Here is an 18970-nt window from a genome sequence, read left to right on the forward strand (position 1 = left end):
TGTTTTAAAAAAAACAACTTTGAAAGACCAATTTTCTTGTATTCTATTTTAACAAGCATGCTTGTTCCTATAGCAACAATTTACATTCCCCATATTTAAAGATGTCGCCAAATTTACTGATCAATAGACGGAGAACGAATTGACCGGCAGCTATACAGTTCTTTAGGTAATTAGAGATTGCACACATGAAACTATTGAAGTAAAAAAAATAAATAAAAAAAAAAAAAGACTGAACTGCAGCATTAACGCAGTTGTCCAAGCTGCTTTTTTTTTTTAAATGTTATTTTTTTCCCCCTTTAATGTGCATCAATACAATCCACACAATGATAAGTAATTCAGTAAGTTGCTGATCGATCTGTTCTCCTGTGATCGATTGGTGAAGATTAGGCTCGGGGGTTCACAAAATGGCATCAGTGCAGCAGAAGAGGACCAAAGATGCAAAGTTCTATGGGGAAGATCATGTGACCAGGCAGTCACTAGATACAATTGGTGCACTGCTAGACAGAGGGCAGGGCTCAAAAAGGGGTGTGCCAGAGCCTGTTTCAGAAGAGGAAGTGACTTTGTAAATGGTTGCTATAGAAACCAAAAATGTTTGTTACATTGTAATACATTAAAAATGTAATTTCCGAATTGTTTTAAAAAATAAAAAATGCTACAAGGATTTTCTCATAGTACAGAACGGATTTATTAAATAATAAAAAAAAACCACGTAGGATATTGCTTGGTCTACAGGGAGGAGGCGTGGGTTGGAAAACGTCTTACCCAGTAGATGGCACTAGTTGTGCATGAATCGTACACATGAATAGGTTTATCCCCTTTGTTTCTCCTCACCGCTGAACCAGCAAACATTATACGGGCCACAGCAATAAGGTATTCCAGAGTCACCTAGGAGCTTGTGTACATATGTCCTAGTTTTAAAAAGTGTATAGACATGGAGGGGCTTACTACAGTGGTGGGCAACTCCAGCCCTCAAGGGCCACCAAACAGGTCCGGCTTTCAGGATCTCTCTGCTTCAGCACAGGTAGCTCAGTCAAAGGCTGATCCACCTGTGCTGAAGCAAGGATATCCTGAAAACCAGACCTGTTTGGTGGCCCTTGAGGACTGGAGTTGCCCATCCCTGCATTAAACTATGATAAAGCAGAAGGGGGCACTACTGCAGTTCAATGAATAACCCGCCAAACGTTACCAGGGGGTGCTAAACCTTAAACTAAAAATCTCTTTTATTAACTTTAGCCGTAAGTGTTTTAGATTGTCGCATCAAAGCATCTTTCCCCCCTGCTAGTGATAGTACAATATTTATACTTCTACTCCATTCCTTGTAGGGTGCCTGCCGCCCGTTGTGCTGGACTGAAGTGCTTGCTACAGGAGTTCTAAAAAGTACTTTAATCTTTTAACCATTGTGTAAAAAGAAAAAAAAATCTTTAGCGGTAAATACATCCTTCAATAATTCATATAAATTCAAATGATTTATTCTCGTACAACTGAAATACTTATACAACCATCATAAAACAGCTGAGCGTTCGTTTTTACTAAAATTATAAGCAATAAAAAAAAACTGCTTACATGTCAGGACGCAGCTTCCAAGATCATTAGAAAGATTTGCACAAAAGATGACCACTAAGGAAAATAAATAAATGACTGACTGCAACACACCATGTTGGCAAACAAAATGGTCAACCACAATCATTCAGTAGCTGGAAAGAAGAAGTGTTACTATAACGTGGCAAATCTCCACCGTTCTGAGATTCAGCTTGTCATGTTTGCCACTATCTCCTTCCTCCGCGTCTCCCCAGCGCCGTCGGCTTCTCCGCGGCAAGAGCAGTAACCAAGGACGATATCCTGGACCCAAATGAGAACCACTTTCCAGGCAGAACACACCAAAGCACTTTACAAACATAATAGCTGTGATCGTCATATTGACTTTACCTTTTGATGGCCGTATATGCTGCCTTAGTTTCCATGATTTTTAGTTTACGTTGTGCGCCAGACAAATAAAAGGAGTTTGTTTATTGTTCTCCACACCTGAAACTCGGGACCTGATTTATATCCCGGTTTCCTTGTGGCTGCAGGATTAGTACGATTTCTAGTCCGGGTGAAGGACTCCTCCCTATAAAGTGGCACGCTGATTGGATACTTTGTAAAACAGACAGTTCTCCCCTTTTCTACATTCAGTAACTATTTACCAAGCAAGGGTTGATGTCTGATCGTAATATAGGGGTACACTACTTATATACACAAACTACCTATTTACACAGTTTCACTTTATGTATATAAATATAGCCTTATTTTAGAAATATCATCTTTTAGCAGAAATATATTGTAAACCTAAAGTATCACCCCTCAATGTTTAATAAATTCAGTATTTTGTTTAGTCAGACACGGTACCACTACTGTTTAAGACAAGCCGCTTTGTTCATATGTCTAGGTTTCTAAAACAACCAAGTTATCGTCTGGGGCACAAATGAAGAACAGATAAAGTGCAAGATAAGACAGTACTGCAATAAACAGTTTCTATATCATTTAACAGTCTCGCTTTATTCCCCAGTGATCTGAACGAACTTAAACAGTTAGCAATGTAAATACACACCTAAAAACCTATTCGCCTGAATAAATGCAAGTACAGTTAAAAAAAAAAAAAATATTCTAATGATCGGAATCTTCATTAAATTGTAAACAGTTTAATTAAAGGAGAAATATACAGTAAACATGTTGGTATTATAACATTTTGGGGCTAAAACCCTCTCTTCAATGTACAGCATACATTAAATAATATATTAAAATTAAATGGCAATTCTGGACATAAAAAAATATATATTGCATCCTTACACAATCACATGTCCTATGATATTCAGGGGTTGGGGAACAGAGTAAGTTGATGATGTGTTGTGTGGCACATTATGTAAATGGCGAAAAAATTGGGCAAAAACAAACATTTTCAGAAGATTACAGTTTGGTTGCTGTCCAGTTAGCCACTCCTGCTGCTTTTAAAGGATAACAAGGCATGTCCAAGATGAAGAAACGGTAAAACATTTTACACAATGAGAATTAAAACAGACAGCCATAAATCATTTCAACAGTGTTAACTTAACGATTAGACGATATGCTTCGCTATTATTTCCATATGATATAAAAAGCAAGATTCGGTGAGGTTGATGGATACCAGAACGTATGTCCAGATACAAAAAAAATAGATTGCTGATACTGGCAACAGAGGTATTTTTCGTGAACACCCACAATTTTAACGTTAATGGTAAAAAAATAAAAATAATTTTTTTTTTTTAAAGAAAAGGCTGTGAAGACGCCTTCCTTGTGCCCTAAAATATTTTAGTCTTGTTCATTCGAGTAGAGCTGATCTCTTCTACACCACTGGGATGATCGCCCACACACAATTGAAAATGGTCCACTTAACCCCAGGGACAACGGCCAATAGACGAGCTTTGCAGATGTTGACAAAATGACCAAATGAAACAAACAAACAAACAAAAAAAACCGCAAGAAGTTTTTGTCAAAGTTACAACTGCAGCAACATGAAATATTCCTGCATATAATTGATACATACATCTTATATGGAATGTGAGTAAATCGTCCCAGAAATGAGCAGCTGTGCATAGATTTGGTTAAAATAACTACAAAGAAAATACACTTTCTATCACTGAAACACACGAGAAACGTTTCCAGACACCAAACAGACTATAATAGTGGCTATTTTTAGTCGTAGAGAATCTTCCGTTCAATGCATCCACCCAACATTATAACTGATAACACGGCAACAACCTGCAGAGTTCCAAAGGAAAGTCACGTCCATTGAAGAGATGTAACAATGAGGGTAATCAGTTGTACGTCTAGATTCCTTAAATAAATAACTTAACCTACCACAAAAAGGGTACCCATGAATATTTTGGAAGTTCACTTGATTTGAGAATCTATTCAAAGTTCTGTTAATGTAGGAAAATACATTTTATGTTCATAAATTATAATTAACAAAGGCTAGGCACTGGAAAGCTAGCAAGACCATTAGGCCGACATCCGGGCCCTGCTAACATGTAGAAGAATCCATAGCAGAGAGGGTCAAGATGCTCCTGTCGTTTGTATAGTAGGGTTCTGTTTCGCTCCAAGATCTAGAGTAACAAAGAGAGAAAAATGGGCTGACTGAAACCTCATTTTAATAGAGTACGTATCAAAATGTGTTCTAGTCTGTCTCCAAGGTGAACGATTCATGGTAACAGCAGCTACAACTTCATGGATGAACTTGCCAAAATCTATTTAGCTTCTAATTCAACACTGAGCCCCTGAGGCAACTGTTTACTTTAACTCTTTGGGTGCCCAATGATGTAGCTACTATGGCGTGGGGTCTGGAACTCTATAGGACCAATGACGTAGTAACCGTCAATCTAATTTAGGGGTGGCCCGCTTCAGTCCTCAAAGGCCACCAACAGGCCAGGTATTGGGGATAACCCTAATTCAGCACAGGTGGCTCAGTCATTGTGCCCCAATACCTGGCCTGTTGGTGGCCCTTGAGGACTGGAGTTGGCCACCTCTGATCTAATTGCTAATTTTTGTAGGGGTGAACGTGATCGAACAGGAAGAGGAGAGGACTGCTTCGTAGAAGCGGCCATGTGATCGGGAGTGCCGGGTGAGGGGCTGTGACGCTGCACCTCAGCACTTAAAGGATTAATAGAAAAGGCTCGACAATTTTTTTTACATGGAGCCAAAAAGAAAAAAGTTTTTTCTACAATATGTTTCGCTATTCCAAGTTAATCCAGTTAATGTAGGATTATTTATACTGCTGGTTTTGATTGCAAGGGCTCCAATTGGACAATACCTATTGTGGGCCATTAAAATAGTAATGCCCAGGGAATATATACATGCCCTGCATATCACAGGATACAAATATGAAAAGATTTTACGGTATGGTGCTGTTTAGGTCTTCATGACGGGACCCGCATAACCGGTCATATTTATTAAGTCTAGTGTGCAAGGTGAAGAAAGACAGACAATAAATGCCTTCCCTTCTGCGCATTAGCCTGTATATTAGTAACAACGTCTGTCTCTAATCTGCCTCTCTCTGGCCTCTAGCACTATAACGTTTCAAAGAAGACTAAGGGAATTAAACATACACCAAAAACTCCCATTCAAGTTAATGTAATGCTGTTGCTTCAGCGTATGTTCATCTGGCCGCAAAGTGGGGAGGTGCGATAGGAAATTTTGAAACTTTTGTAACCAAAAGTTTTTTGATTGCTCTGCACTTTGATGATATAGATTGGAACTCCTTAAATTCGGCCCACGAGGACAACCATGAGCTCAGGTTTACAATTTATCTCCAACTTATTCATAATTAGAGCAAGCTTAATTGATTAAGTGTTGATCAGAAACATCTTGAAGTTGGCTTGTTTGTTCTGGAGGTCTAAACTTGAGTAGCCCCGAGTTAGTTGGATGGCAGGACATTCTTTGGGATCTCCCAAAGTGTAACATGCAGCATTTTGTGGCAGAACTACACTCGGTGTCCATCGACAGGCGCCACCAAACACACAGAGGCTTTACAGAAGTGAAATAATTCTATGAAATAAATGTATGCGGAGGGTACAATCTTAGCTACAATAATCATGCATATTCATATTACAGTCTACAGAAATGCTTTCCAGGAAAACATATCCTCGGTATAAAAACGTATCATACTTGACAATCAGCACGATGCTTATTTTTTAAATTATAATGTTGTCATTACGAGACCTTGATGTAAAGATCTTACATAGTCTTAACTCCCAGACTGTAAAAAGAAATGTGTTGCAAGCAGTAGCGGATTTAAAATGTTACCGCCCATAGGCAGTTACCCCGCCTCCTGCAGCGCCGTGACATCAAATAATGACGCGTTTCCATGACAACACATCGCCATGTGACGCCACGTTGTCATGGCAATGCATCCCCATTTGAAGCAGTGATGCTGCAGAACAAGGAGGGCGGAGCGAAGGAGAAGGCAAGAGACCTTTTCAGAGGCCCCACGCGGTCCCCCGGCAATCAGTGGGGAAAGTGAGCGGGTCCTCTGTATGCCGCCCTAGGCGCGCGTCTATCTGGCCTAATGAGAAATCCGCCACTGGTTGCAAGCCATTTCAGTAGCCAAGGGGTAAGAAACACCAAACCCGCCAACTTTGTCATTTTTCTGTAAATAATGGAGTAGTTAACGCAGCCGATGCTAATGAACCCCAACATACTGAAGCATGTAACATGGAGCCATTTTTTAAATACATTTTTGCATATGTACTTTTGAACCATGGTTCCAAATTGATGCATACGTATTTAAAAATAATCAAGTATGCGGCTTCGTTGTCTAGCATGATACTAGAAATGTTTTATCCTCCATTTATCGGAGGTTGAACTAATTCAAATTCCATATTATACCAACACAGCAAGAGAAACCAACGAATCTGTTACAGTTCAAACACCAAGTTTGGTCTTGTTGAAACCAACTGTAGCCAATTCCATTAAACATACATCCCTCGTTGGGAAGAGTGTACACCAATGTATTCTTTGAATTTTAATAGATGTCCTTGTGGTCATATTTTTTTTTATTACGCCAGCAAATAGACCCAAGTTAACATCAGCGCACACTCTGGCCAACATACAAATTCATGGAAGTCTCATGTTCTGATTTTTGATTTATAGGGTTAGGTTAAAACAGCAGTTCTCCATAAAGAGGTGATCATCTAAGTCACCACCTTCCCATGATGTGCTTTCTGGATAAAGTGCTCCACTTTCTTCTATCCCGTCATTAGTGGCCGGGGACAGCCGCCTGTATTATACACATATTCATCTCCTGTTTTCTCTAGATTTAAACACGACATGCTTTCGGATTGGTTCATAATCAAACCCAAATTTCGAATTAAAAAATACAGCCTTTCAGGAATATTTTGGCAATGGGGAAATGCAATGAATAGAATTTGAAATCAAGGCGCAGTTCCCCGAAATGTACGACATGGGATGAGTGAGGCGGCTTAGAATAATGTGACTTTGAGGGACTGCTGTTTTAAACTACATAGCACACACAAAGAAGAAAAAAAGCCTTTTTATTGAGAACACCCAGAGGACAGCTGAGAAGCAAGAGGCGAAAAACAGAAAATCGCTTAATAAAACCACACCAAAAATTACTTTTCCACCTGGCCAAAAAAAACCAGCGCTGATTTTGTAAAGGATGTCTTTATTTATGAAAATGAAGATATATCTTATAAGAATCAAGTCTAAAAAAATTACACTTTTTATAACATGTTTGTATAAATATTTGCTCTCATTGATACTTTTCTACACAAACATTAAATTCCCAAAAATATGCATTTTATCGTTTGAAGCATTTGTTTTAAATATAAAATGAACAGTTTGCATATTGCTCATTGCAAAGGTACATTAACATGAAAGAGAATGAACAATGCCAGGATAAAAGGGTTGGGTCACAGAAGCTGACTTACACCATTCAGTGCTGGCATGGCCAGTAATTGCTATGCAATGTAGAAACTGCATGTTCAGCAGTGAATGGGCTAAGGCAGTCAGAACTAAACTGCAAGGCAGAACCATAGAGCCCGAACAACAAGATACCATTATAAAGATTCATTCATTTTTTATTTTTTTACATGTGAATATCACATTCATTAAAATGCTACGCAATGATCGAGGATCCCCTTTCCACAGCGTCTCTTTAAGACAAAACCCCAAATATATCATTGATGAGCTTGTGCCGTGAATGTGATATTGACTGTAGAAAAAAACCAAACTGATGTACAAAAGGTTTTAAAGGTCAGAAATTCAAATATGAATGGGATGATTTTTGTAATAAAAACTGAGCAGTTTTTACAAATGTACACCTACCCAACAGTAGAACTGGCCGTGGAGTACGCTCAATTGTGAAGCAAGTGGCCTGATCAGTACGGATGGATAAAGACTTAGGATTGCAGCAATAAGACGGCTTGAAAGTCTGCGGTCATGTGCAAGATTGAAGATTAATCGGGGGTCTTTACATAGTAGAACAGTTTATAAGTTTTAAAAAAACCTTTTGTATATCTGTATAAGAACCAGAGCCCAAAACAGACCAATTAAAACAAGTTCATGAAATGAAATGATTAGACACACAGAGGTTGTGTTCCCCAATATTGACTTATGCAGCCAAAGCTAGCAAAAAAGCCAACAACATACCATTAAAACAGATACGTACAACACAAGACCTTATATACAAAAGAAAATGTACAGGACACATTGGGAATGAATTAAGAGATTTCAAAAAGGTTCAAAGTATGTCGCTCTTTCTTGGTTTCTTTTCCCTACCAGCATATTAATCTCTCTAATCAAACCTCAAAAGAAAAAGGCTTTCCTTCAAACTCCCCCATCCCCCCCCCCCCCCCCCCGTCTCTGAAAGCAGAACCCCACCGTTCGGTTACTAGTCATCTAAAGCTGTGGGTTCATCATTTTCCAGTTTATAGGAGAATCGTCGGCAGCAAAGGCTATTTAGAGAGAATCCACACCTGTTCACCCTGGACGGGCTGCAATGTCCCATCAGTCGGCCCAGCATTCTTCTAATAGGCACGCACGCTGTCTCCCCGTCTGAGTAGCAGCACATTGAGTCCAAGCAGTTGATACCTGATCCTGTCTCAGTAAGCTGGTGAGGAAATAGAAAGAGGACAGCAAACGGCTGTTAAAATTGTATACGCTTTAACACATTCAGCTAGGTCAACATTAGTGAAATGACATGTTAGGAGGGGGGGGGGGGGGGGAGAGAAACAAAACAAAAACTTTACATCAAACACAGCTACCATGAAAAAAGCCCACAGCCTCAGGGTGAAAGAAAAAGCCTCGGAATTAAAAATGGAACAACTTTTTGCGGTTCGTGTTTAAAATGTGCAGCAAGACTGACGAGCTGTTCTATGCACGAAAAAGGATTAGAAGAATAGCATTTTATTGCTTTACAACACAAAAGAACCACTACTGTAATTACAAGAAGCCAGCAAATGGCGAGATGAGCAATAGAATTACACACGAGAGATACGAGAAAATGTACAGACCACCCTAATGCAACAATTCTAAATCATTGCTCAACAGAAAACTAAATATCCAGCTAACATCAAGTGACTAGCACTGTATCTTTGTTATTAACAATCAATACCACCACTGTGCCATTTATACAAACAAAACAAATGGCTCATTAACATAGGGACTGTAGTTAAACCTCCCCCAAGGTCTAGAAATAATTAGGTGTGCATTTGATTAGATAACACACACAGTTTACAAGATTATGCTTTTTTGGCTCTTGAATTGCTCTGTAAAGAAGCAGTATCATCGGGGTAATTGGCGGATTACTTTGTGTAGATATGATAAGAGGAGGCCTCCTGGTTTATGTTTTAAGCATATAAAATCAGGGGTGGGCAACTCCAGTCCTCACGGGCCATCAACAGGTCAAGTTTTAAGGATATCCCTGCTTCAGCACAGGTGGCTCAATGAGTGGCTCAGTCTTCGACTGCACTACCTGTGCTGAAGCAGGGATACCCACAAAATTTGACCTGTTAGGGGGGTGGGGGCTTGAAGACCGAGTCGCCCACCCCCCCGATATAAATGATGTATGATGCACACCTGCGTGTATATTGTATATATTTTATTGTATTTTTCTCTCCCATCAATGACAAAATACCAAAGTAGGAGCAGTTCATTTCTTTTGTGCCATCTGCTCATCCAAATACAAGAACGGTTTCACTCCTAGAAATTGCTGAACAGTCGTGTGAGCTCATCTACAGTGTAACTATGACATCATATTTTCTCATCAACATAAACTTCCTATGGTGTATGCTCACTACAAGAAACCTTCACAATGACTTGTGTTACAGAGACGTCTTAAAGATTTCACTGGACAATCACTAAATAATCACCATTTTCAGCTACCAATGGAAATGACTGGACTGAGACATTGGTTATTTTGCTCTAGTAAACATTATGGACGTTGCTATGTCTATTATGGTACAACATTATTAAAAAAAAAAAACCAAGGTATTGAAGCAGGGGGTCTCCTGGGCTGAACCCCATTTATTTCAGTTGCGGGGACTTAACTCTGTAAGGGGGCCGGTAGCTGCTCCGCTAGCAGGGTTAATGTAATGGCGGAGTTTCAAAGCTCCCCCGCCCTGCAGGCCAATAGGAAGTCGTGACGTCACCAGATTGCGCTTCCGACTGGCTCGCATGACGCTGTATCTTTAAAACTTTGCTGAGATACCAGCACCCCCTTTGGAGGTCTGTATCTCTGAAAGCAGGGGGTCCCCAGAGCGGACATTAAATCGGGATCAGCACGGGAGGACCACTTGCTCTAATCCTATTTTAATAAATAATACATTTTAAAAAGTGCATGAATTGCTCCTTTAATGGCTGGGTAGAACTAAAAGGCACTTGTACAATTTTTCACATTGAAGCTCACTTGTAAGTTGAACTAATGTAATGTATTTGTATAGATTGTACAAGCTATCAAGGCTCGCAAAAAAATAAAATATAATCATTTGTAAGTCTTTAAAAGTATCTAAAATGACACTGCGATAAGCTTGGATCCCTGCTACTTCTAGATGTTTTCTGATCTGGCCTCTTTGGATAACTAGTTTAAGAGCCCTGGTCTAGAGCAGATCGTTGGGTAATGTGCCGGGGAAGGTACCGAGAGGTATAGAATGTATGGTCCTAGGACAATTGACTTCTAATTAGATATACATGGGAGAAAAAGAAAAAAAACCCTTGGAAACTCAACCTACTCATTGGCAAAAAGAATGATCAACATTTAGAATCACACTGAAGTTTGCTGCCACCTCTTCAATGATCTAACAAGACAAGTCTGTAGATCATGCCCAACAAAACGTGTCCCAGTGGCCCTCAGTGCATTATAATTCCATCTGTTTGCCACAATGAAAACTTAGAAAGCACTGGCAAGCCTATCTCCAAAGTTGACATATAATTATAACACCTGCACTTTAGCTGAAGTGTAAACCATACGCTGCAAGGTTCAATTTGAAAACATATGGAAACGTTGTGAATAAAACAATAAGGATTACTGAATATTGGATAGATGACAAAGTAGACAGAAAATGTCATTTTTTTTTTAAGATGCTTTTTCTTGATTAGCACTATGGCACTGTGCATTCTTATATGGAAAGCGCAGCGGGTGGATTTTTTAGGGCCCTTGTGCACTTTTTAACTGGAAACCAGAGAAATGGAGAACAATCTTGCAAAAGGAAACCACTGTTAGATCCACTGTGCCGCTCCTACGAGGAACATGAAAACACAACATGTCGGGTAACTGAAGATTTCACCGATGAATGAACTTGCAGAAAATTGAAATCATGTTCACTACATTCACATGATGTGGCTGGAACACAACGTTTGTATCAGTTGACAAATTCATGCCACCAGGTGCATTCCACAAACAGGTCCACAAGTGACCACACATTATATTACAGTAGGCGTACTACCTAGTTTGTTCAAGTGTTCTGATGGCTGGATGAAGCAGCTAGCAACTGCCTATAGTCGTCCCCTCTAGGCTCGCATTCAGCAAAGTCAAATGCTGAGCGGACTGAACCCTTATCCTCTTCCATCTAGGGACAGAAAAGTAACAGCTAGTGAAATCACCACCCCACTAGGTGGCTGGCTCTGAAAGCTCTATTCATATTCTAATTAACCTGAAGAAATTAAAAAGTGGTCCGCATGAACCCATTTGCTTGGCAAAGAGTCCCTTCTCTGCATTTGAAGAGATTACATAGATAAATCAAATTGCTGCAACTGAATGTATTTCGATCTTAATGCATCTGCTGCTGATATCATATTTTGAGAAAACACTATTTGGGGCAGATTCATGAAGCGCCGAAACGGGTTTACGCACCTGACCGGCTGTTAACCCCTACTCAAGTCAATGGATGTCAACGCTGGATTGGGTGTTGTAACCCGTACCGGCGCTTGATGAATCTGCCCGTGTGTCAACAGGTCAGTGGTCAATCTCACCATTTGTCTTGTATTCTTTATTTGTAAAGTAATGATACCGCCATCATTAGTTACACTCAATTGTCTCGCTCCTTAAGTATCTAGGAAGAATTAGATTTGTAGGACCTGAACAAAACCAAGAAGCATCTATATTTCACAGAAATACAACTGAGTCAAACATTTCTTTTAGGGGTGGCTGCATCCCTTTAAAGAAGGTGATCACGCTGATAAATTGTTTTGTGCCTGTTTTGTGGGGCTTTTCCTGTAAAACCCTGCCTGTTTATAAACCACTAGTTAATATTCTTTGCTATAGACATTTGCATGGTCTAGGCCAGGGGTGGCCAACTCTAGTCCTCAAGATCTACCAACAGGTCAGGTTTTCAGGATATTCCTGCTTCAGCACAGGTGGCTCAATCAGTGGCTTCATCTTTGACGGAGCCACTTGTGCTGAAGCAGGCATATCTGGAAAACCTGATCTGTTGGTAGCTCTTGACCCCTGGCCTAGATATTCAGGACAATGTTATACATATTTTACACACACACACCACCATGGGTGAGGAGAAGTATAAAGATTTGTTTACATAGTAAACAACAAAATTGGTGAATATACAGAGATACACGAGTCAGTAAAACAAAGAAAGCACTGTCTTTGTGAGTCTTCGAAGCCAAACTTGTACAAGATACACCAATAATTGTGCACCGTGGTAAGCGTGCAGGGACATTTTTTAGACAGAAAGGTAGCTTCTTGTCGTATTGGGTATTATATATTATGCTGCATGTGAAAACCTGTATCACATGAGCTTCCCTATTTCCAGATGGCTACATTGTGTCACTTCCTTTAGTGCAATTTACTGTAGTTTCTTGAAAGACTTGCAAATATGGGAAATTGCAGCGACTTCTTGCCAAACCGAATACCGTTGATCAATTCAATTTATGAGGCAGGAAAATCTAATTACCTGCACTTTTAAAAATACGCATTAATATCATTCCAATAATTAGTATGATTTTTTGGATGGTTGTATCGCGTTTAAACTGCAGACTGCACTTGGAAATGTAAAGGAGAGGACTGCAGTAAGACATGAATGACGACTCCCAGGGTCCTCCATCTTGTCTCTAACAACACTATTCAGCACCGTTAATGACGTAACGCTATTTCTATGAGCATAATAAAAAATAGTGATTTTAATTTCTCTTCAAAAAAATGTGTACTACAGGATTGACTCAGGGGGACTTCGGAGCTGAACTGTGTTAATTTCAGCTCTGGGGACCCACTGCTTCCAGCAGGGGATCCCCATAGCTGAAATCAACGCAGGTGTAGCTCCGGAGACCCCCTGCTTCAAACCTGCAATAAAAAAAGGTGGGGGGAAAAAATGCGCAATGCTACATGCTTTGTTGCTTTCAATATTGCAGCGTCAATGTGAGGGAGGAAATTGATTAATTTTGGAGCTGCCAGGTTTATGATCGTGTCAACGAACAAAATAAAAGTGTAAATGGTCTTAAAAGTGGACATCTGTGTAAAACAATAGTCTTATTTTACAAATAAAATGTTCTGGGAGCATGAAAGCAGCCGTCAAACCTATGTTCTGGAAAGATCTACAGTGCAATTATTAAGAGGAAGCACACATTACAAATACTGAATTGATATGCAGTTTAAAATTTACACCAATTTAGTGAATGAGAGAATTCCCACTGTTGCTGGCCCATAGGAGATTGCCCTTTTGCTACATTAGGTAGTTACAAAAACAAAAGAGATGAGTGTGAAATAAAAACGGTACCGATAATTCCACAGACAAGACAATCAGGGGGAGAGGAAAGGTTTTCTTTTTAAAGAATTGAATAAACAAAAAAACAACATATGATCCTGCTTTATGTAGCATGGAATAATCCAGCAAGCGTTAAGCACAGACAGCAGTTTTAACATGTTGCCCCTAATCAAGAGACATTCAAACCATGCTAGGAAATGTAATAAAACAATAGGAGTATTCTGTTAACAGACTGTCATGCTAGGTCTCACTTTAACCGAGGTATACACTGCATGCGCTCTTGCAGGCTATACACCCTGGTAAAAAAAAATAAATACATGGCAAAAAGGATGCTGAGAAAACAGCTGGCAGTTTGGGCTGTTAGCACCATCGTATTCATGCCTGGTCCCAGCTCTTAGTGCGGGTTAGTTGACCCTCAGCATGCATAAGAGTTGCAGGATGAGCCACCCCTCCTACTCTACCTAATTTTGCTCAGCTGATTCCTTGCTCGTGACAAAGGCTGCAGAGCGATGAACTCGTCACTTAAAGCAACTCTGTTGGAATACATCTACAGGTGGACAGAAAAGGTATGTAACACACAACATGTCAATAAGAATTAGTCATTTCACAAAGGCAATTAAACATGGGGTAGGAACTTCACATTTCATAATGCAAAATCAACAAACGCCGAACAGAAACCATACGTAAACTCATTTTCCATGCACACTATATTTTTCTAAACATATTAGAACGCCCTAATTTAAAAAGTACTAAATAGACATTATAATATCCCCACCTGTTTTCCAGGGGCGGGGAGGGAATAATTGCCTGGTATTAATTTGAATGTGACTGTATTTAGTAGCGATAGAGTTATCAGAAACAAATACTTGGGGTGGACCGATCTGTCCTCCACAAACAGGTGTGTGGTCCTTGGGTTTGCAATGTGAATATTTAGTTTGCTTAAATTGATGAACTTTGCAATTCCCAATATGTAGTATTTTAGCTAAAGTACATAGAACAGTCAGAAAACAAGTCTGAAATACGATGAAGGTTTTTCAGTCCATGGGATAATTTTGAGCACCTCAAAATAGCAGGAAACAAAGCCTAACATAACTGTGTAAACTTAGAAGCAACTTGTGCTGCTTCTCAAGGCAGAATGAAAGCATCACACATCTAACACAATGCACTTTGTGTAATGCCTCTCTGCAATATCTTATTCCCTAAAACTAGTGCTAGTGTTGGAAATTAAATACATAATACAGTACCATGAAGGTTTCATTTTTTTTATTTGTAAAAGCACTACTTCACAACGTGCTCAAGCAAATCAGACAAAAGCAAAAAAGGCTTAGTTAGTAATTATGTCACTACAGTGCAAATGTTTTCTAACCGTGAATCACTGACATATACTTTAACCGATATGTTTAGTGGTCTTTAACACCTGTGACCGTATAATGCATCACATTTTATCTGCAAAAAAAGAAAAAAAAAAGCATAACATTTGTGCTTGAAGACTTGACAAAAAAAAAAAAAAAATTAAAAAAAAAAATTCCCACACTGCTTTAAAAGAACACGCCTGTCATTCACACGCATTAAAAAAAACCTGGTACAAAAAAAATAATTAAATACCACAGTTCATAGAACCGCAGAGTCTCTGGCCAAGAAGGCTATACTGTATTATAAGGCTATATTATAAGGCTATATAAGGCACAACCAGCAGTAAACAATTTTTGTTTTTATTTCATATGTTCTGAGGGATGATTTTGAATTATATTTGCTCGACATCTGTCTAAATGGTTAACAATTTGGAAACAAGCCCAGACGAGCTCATGCTCATTAGCAGTAGAAAAATTGTCAAACTGCTAGACTTTTCCACTAGTTTATGCTAAGCTTGGGGACAAGACACGCATTTTTGCAGTGTGCGGTAAAACAAAAAGCGTATTAGGAATACCTTGCGTTTCAGAAGTCTAACACCTATTTGCTATTAGAGCAGGGGTGGCCGACTCCAGTCCTCAAGGCCACCAACAGGTCAGGTTTAAAGGACATCCCTGCTTCAGCACAGTCAATGACTGAGCCACTGGGGAGTGGGTGGGCGCCAGAGTAGGTGAATAGTCGGTTGCTGCGCCAGCTCCCTGCCTACACAGGGCAGGAAAACGCAATCTCTCCCCCTGAACCTATGTGCAGCATGCAGGCGAGTGTGCTTTTGAAGTATGTGCATGCGCGCGCATGTACAGAAGTACATTTATATATGGGTGTGAGAGGAAAAAATATATTATATACTATATATATATTATATAAATATTACTTGTGAGCACATTCACATCATAGACAGGTCTGCAACCCTGCTTTTCACCATTATCACCTAGCATACAGTGCTTCCACTGCAGCAAGGGATTCTGGGAAAAAACATGCAAATGAGCACACCGTGCCACCTTTTGCTTCAAATCCACCTGACATGGACACACACACACACACACACACACACAGTGTGTGTATGTTATGGCTCACAGTATCTATATATAAGATATATATGTGAGGTGGATATATGGATATATCTGTATACATACACGTGAGCATGTCTACATTAAAATACTGTGTGTGTGTGTACATATATTATGCACCGTATACACACACACACACACACACACACACACACACACACACACGTGTCAAAGTGATACGCGTAACGGGTGTGAGAGTGTGCACGGTTCTGGAAGGTTAGGGCGAGCAGGGTGAACTGCCCCCGATAAAAAAATTGGGAATTTAAATGGATTGCTAAGCAATTTTGACGAGTACCAGAAATATACACGGAATAAAGTGAAACCATTTTGCTGCAGGACAAATGTAAGGGGGAAAGAACACATTCGCTGCTTCTCATAAGAAAAGTAAATTAACTACAGTTTTAGGCATAATATAATTTAAACAGATCTGGCTATTAATAGTTCTAACCATTTTCCCATTGATATACTGTAGACAAAGTACTCAACTTATTGTTGCCGTTTGTTTGGCAAAACTTAAAATGTGTCGCAAAGCTGAAATCCACGCGTCCGTTACGTAGCAAGATGCAGGTGTGTGTAGCCCATGGGGGCTCAATTCCAGTCCTCAAGACACCCCAACAGGTCAGGTTTTCAGGATATCCCAGCTGTGGCACAGGTGGCTCAGTCTTGGACTGAGCCACTGGTTGAGCCACCTGTGCTGAAGCAGGCATATCCTGACAACCTGACTTGCTAAGTGGTCTTAAGGACTGGAGCTGAGCCCCCTGGTGTAGACATTTCTAGAGTTAACACTGAGAACTTAAGTGCATCCCAGGTGCATTGATCTATATGGCAAATCCATTAGAAACCCCCAGCTCTCTCCGAGTCTCATTAACTGTGCTACTAATCAGGTTATGGATGTGTAAAGAGTTCTTGCTGTCTGCAATACATTGCTGTGACACTCTTGTCATTGTCCTCCAGCAGCAAAAATGGTAACATGATCTGTCCATGCATCCCTGTATTTTTGGGGTGAACAGATACTACGAAAGCATAATAATTATACAAGCCACAACTAAAGGCACAGCTAGAACAATCTTTCCGCAAACACTGTTTGATGGCCGTGAACAGTTCTCGATACCTGTGCCTTTTCTGTACTTGAAGGCTGGAGGTGTCTGTAGGCGACTTTCTTCACAACATCGAGGATTAAACATGACGCGATGATGATGATGATGGCAAACCAAGCAGAACCACTGGAAAGTAGCTGAACAAATACAAAGTACATGTCCTGTGTATGCAAAAATGGCCTGAAAAAGAAAAAAATATGTTTGTTATATATGCTGAAACAAATGGTATGTTTAGATCCTATTGATTAAAACGTTACATTATCACTATCTAATTAAAGCAGCAATACTATATTCACCGTTGTTATTTTCTTCTTATTTGTATAAATAACATGTGACAATGTATAATTCTACATTCTTACCTAAGCTGGCAATCGTTTGGTCCTCCTGTTATAAATTTGTAAAAATCCTGATTGCGTGCTTAACAAAATGGCCGCCTTCTAACGTTGTGCTGCAGTCTGTGACATGCTGCACCTGATATGTAATATTACTAAGTGCAACACATATTACTATGTGTAACACATTATTGTTACAGCTGTTACTAGTCTGTTTGGAACATAGCAACTTATCTGTTTGTGATACATTATTGCCAAAGGGCAGAGCTCTACAAGGTGTGTTTCAGAGCCTGTTTCAAAAGAGGAAGTGGATATGACTTTCTAAATGATTGTACATTAAAAAAAACCATTAACAATGGCATTAGGAGTTTAAAAAATGCAGACCATATTATCGAATACTACAGAACTGATTTATTGAATAAAAACAAAGGATTTTTTACGTTTTGCTGCTTTAAATGCAGTTGCACTTTAACAAATTAATAAAGTCAAATACTCTAGTTGCATGATCTTTTGTTAAAATATCAGTTGTATCAAGTTAGTTTAATGAACTATCCTTAATACAATGTAATTGAATATACACTGCAGACAAGCGTGACATATTGGTCTCACCAGATGATTCCTCCGTAGAACAAAGCAAATATAAAATAGAATGCGATGGAGCCCCAGGTAACAAAGTGATTGATCCAGGTCCAGAAATGAGTCTCTAGAGCCATCTGAAATACAAATGACATTACCAATAAATAAACCACTGACGTACAGCACATTTTTTTTGCGAATTACTTTTTTTTTTAAATATAGGCTTCAAACAAGGGGTCTCCGGAGCTGAACCCCGTTAATTTCAGCTGCGAGGACCCCCTGCTTCCAGAGAAACCTGTAAATTAGGTGCCGGTAGCTGCTCTCCTCGGTTAATTCACAATATGTCCGCTCTTCAGATATTTCCCGGCCTGCGGGCCAATAGGAAGCCGTGATGTCATCGGTGCAGCTTCCTATTGGCCCATGTGACGCAGAGCTTCAAACTTGAAAGCCCTGCTTGCTGAGTCAGAGCAGCTACCGGCACCTACTTCGGAGGCAAGTATCTCAGGAAGGAGGAGGTCCTCGAAGCTGAAATTAACGGGTTTCAGTTCCGGAGACCCCCTGCTTCAATTCTGTATTAAAAAAATAAAAAAATTAATTAAGGGTTTTTGCCTTCTCTTGATTGCTCCTTTAAGCTCTTTCACTGCCAAAGGAGTCAGCAAAGCAAAGATAAATTAGGCGGATTTGCTTTTCTTGTTAAAATAAAGTATTTGTTATATCTCCAGCAGCAGAAGTGGTATTATATTCTTTTA

The 18970-nt window shown here is 39.6% G+C and overlaps 1 protein-coding gene across 9 annotated transcripts in view; it reads right to left on the reverse strand.

Annotated features, from left to right (window-relative positions):
- Positions 1-1446: 1446 nt before the first annotated feature.
- The window catches only part of ATP11B (ATPase phospholipid transporting 11B (putative)), a 60403-nt gene continuing 42879 nt past the window's right edge, over positions 1447-18970 (reverse strand). For 2 of the 9 annotated variants that reach the window (XM_075570704.1, XM_075570706.1), the window contains 4 exons: positions 18255-18358; positions 17328-17493; positions 8505-8638; positions 1447-4118 (listed from right to left, as the gene is read on the reverse strand). In XM_075570704.1, the coding sequence (XP_075426819.1) occupies positions 4037-4118; positions 8505-8638; positions 17328-17493; positions 18255-18358 (486 nt within the window). In that variant the 3' untranslated portion in view covers positions 1447-4036. Of the gene's footprint in view, positions 4119-7171; positions 8639-11471; positions 11616-14200; positions 14287-14995; positions 15186-17327; positions 17494-18254; positions 18359-18970 lie in introns of those variants that run through there. The other 7 variants (XM_075570708.1, XM_075570709.1, XM_075570707.1 and 4 more) reach the window with 7 other exon arrangements.

This window comes from Ascaphus truei, chromosome 14 (genome assembly GCF_040206685.1).
Source record: "Ascaphus truei isolate aAscTru1 chromosome 14, aAscTru1.hap1, whole genome shotgun sequence".
NCBI lineage: Eukaryota > Metazoa > Chordata > Amphibia > Anura > Ascaphidae > Ascaphus > Ascaphus truei.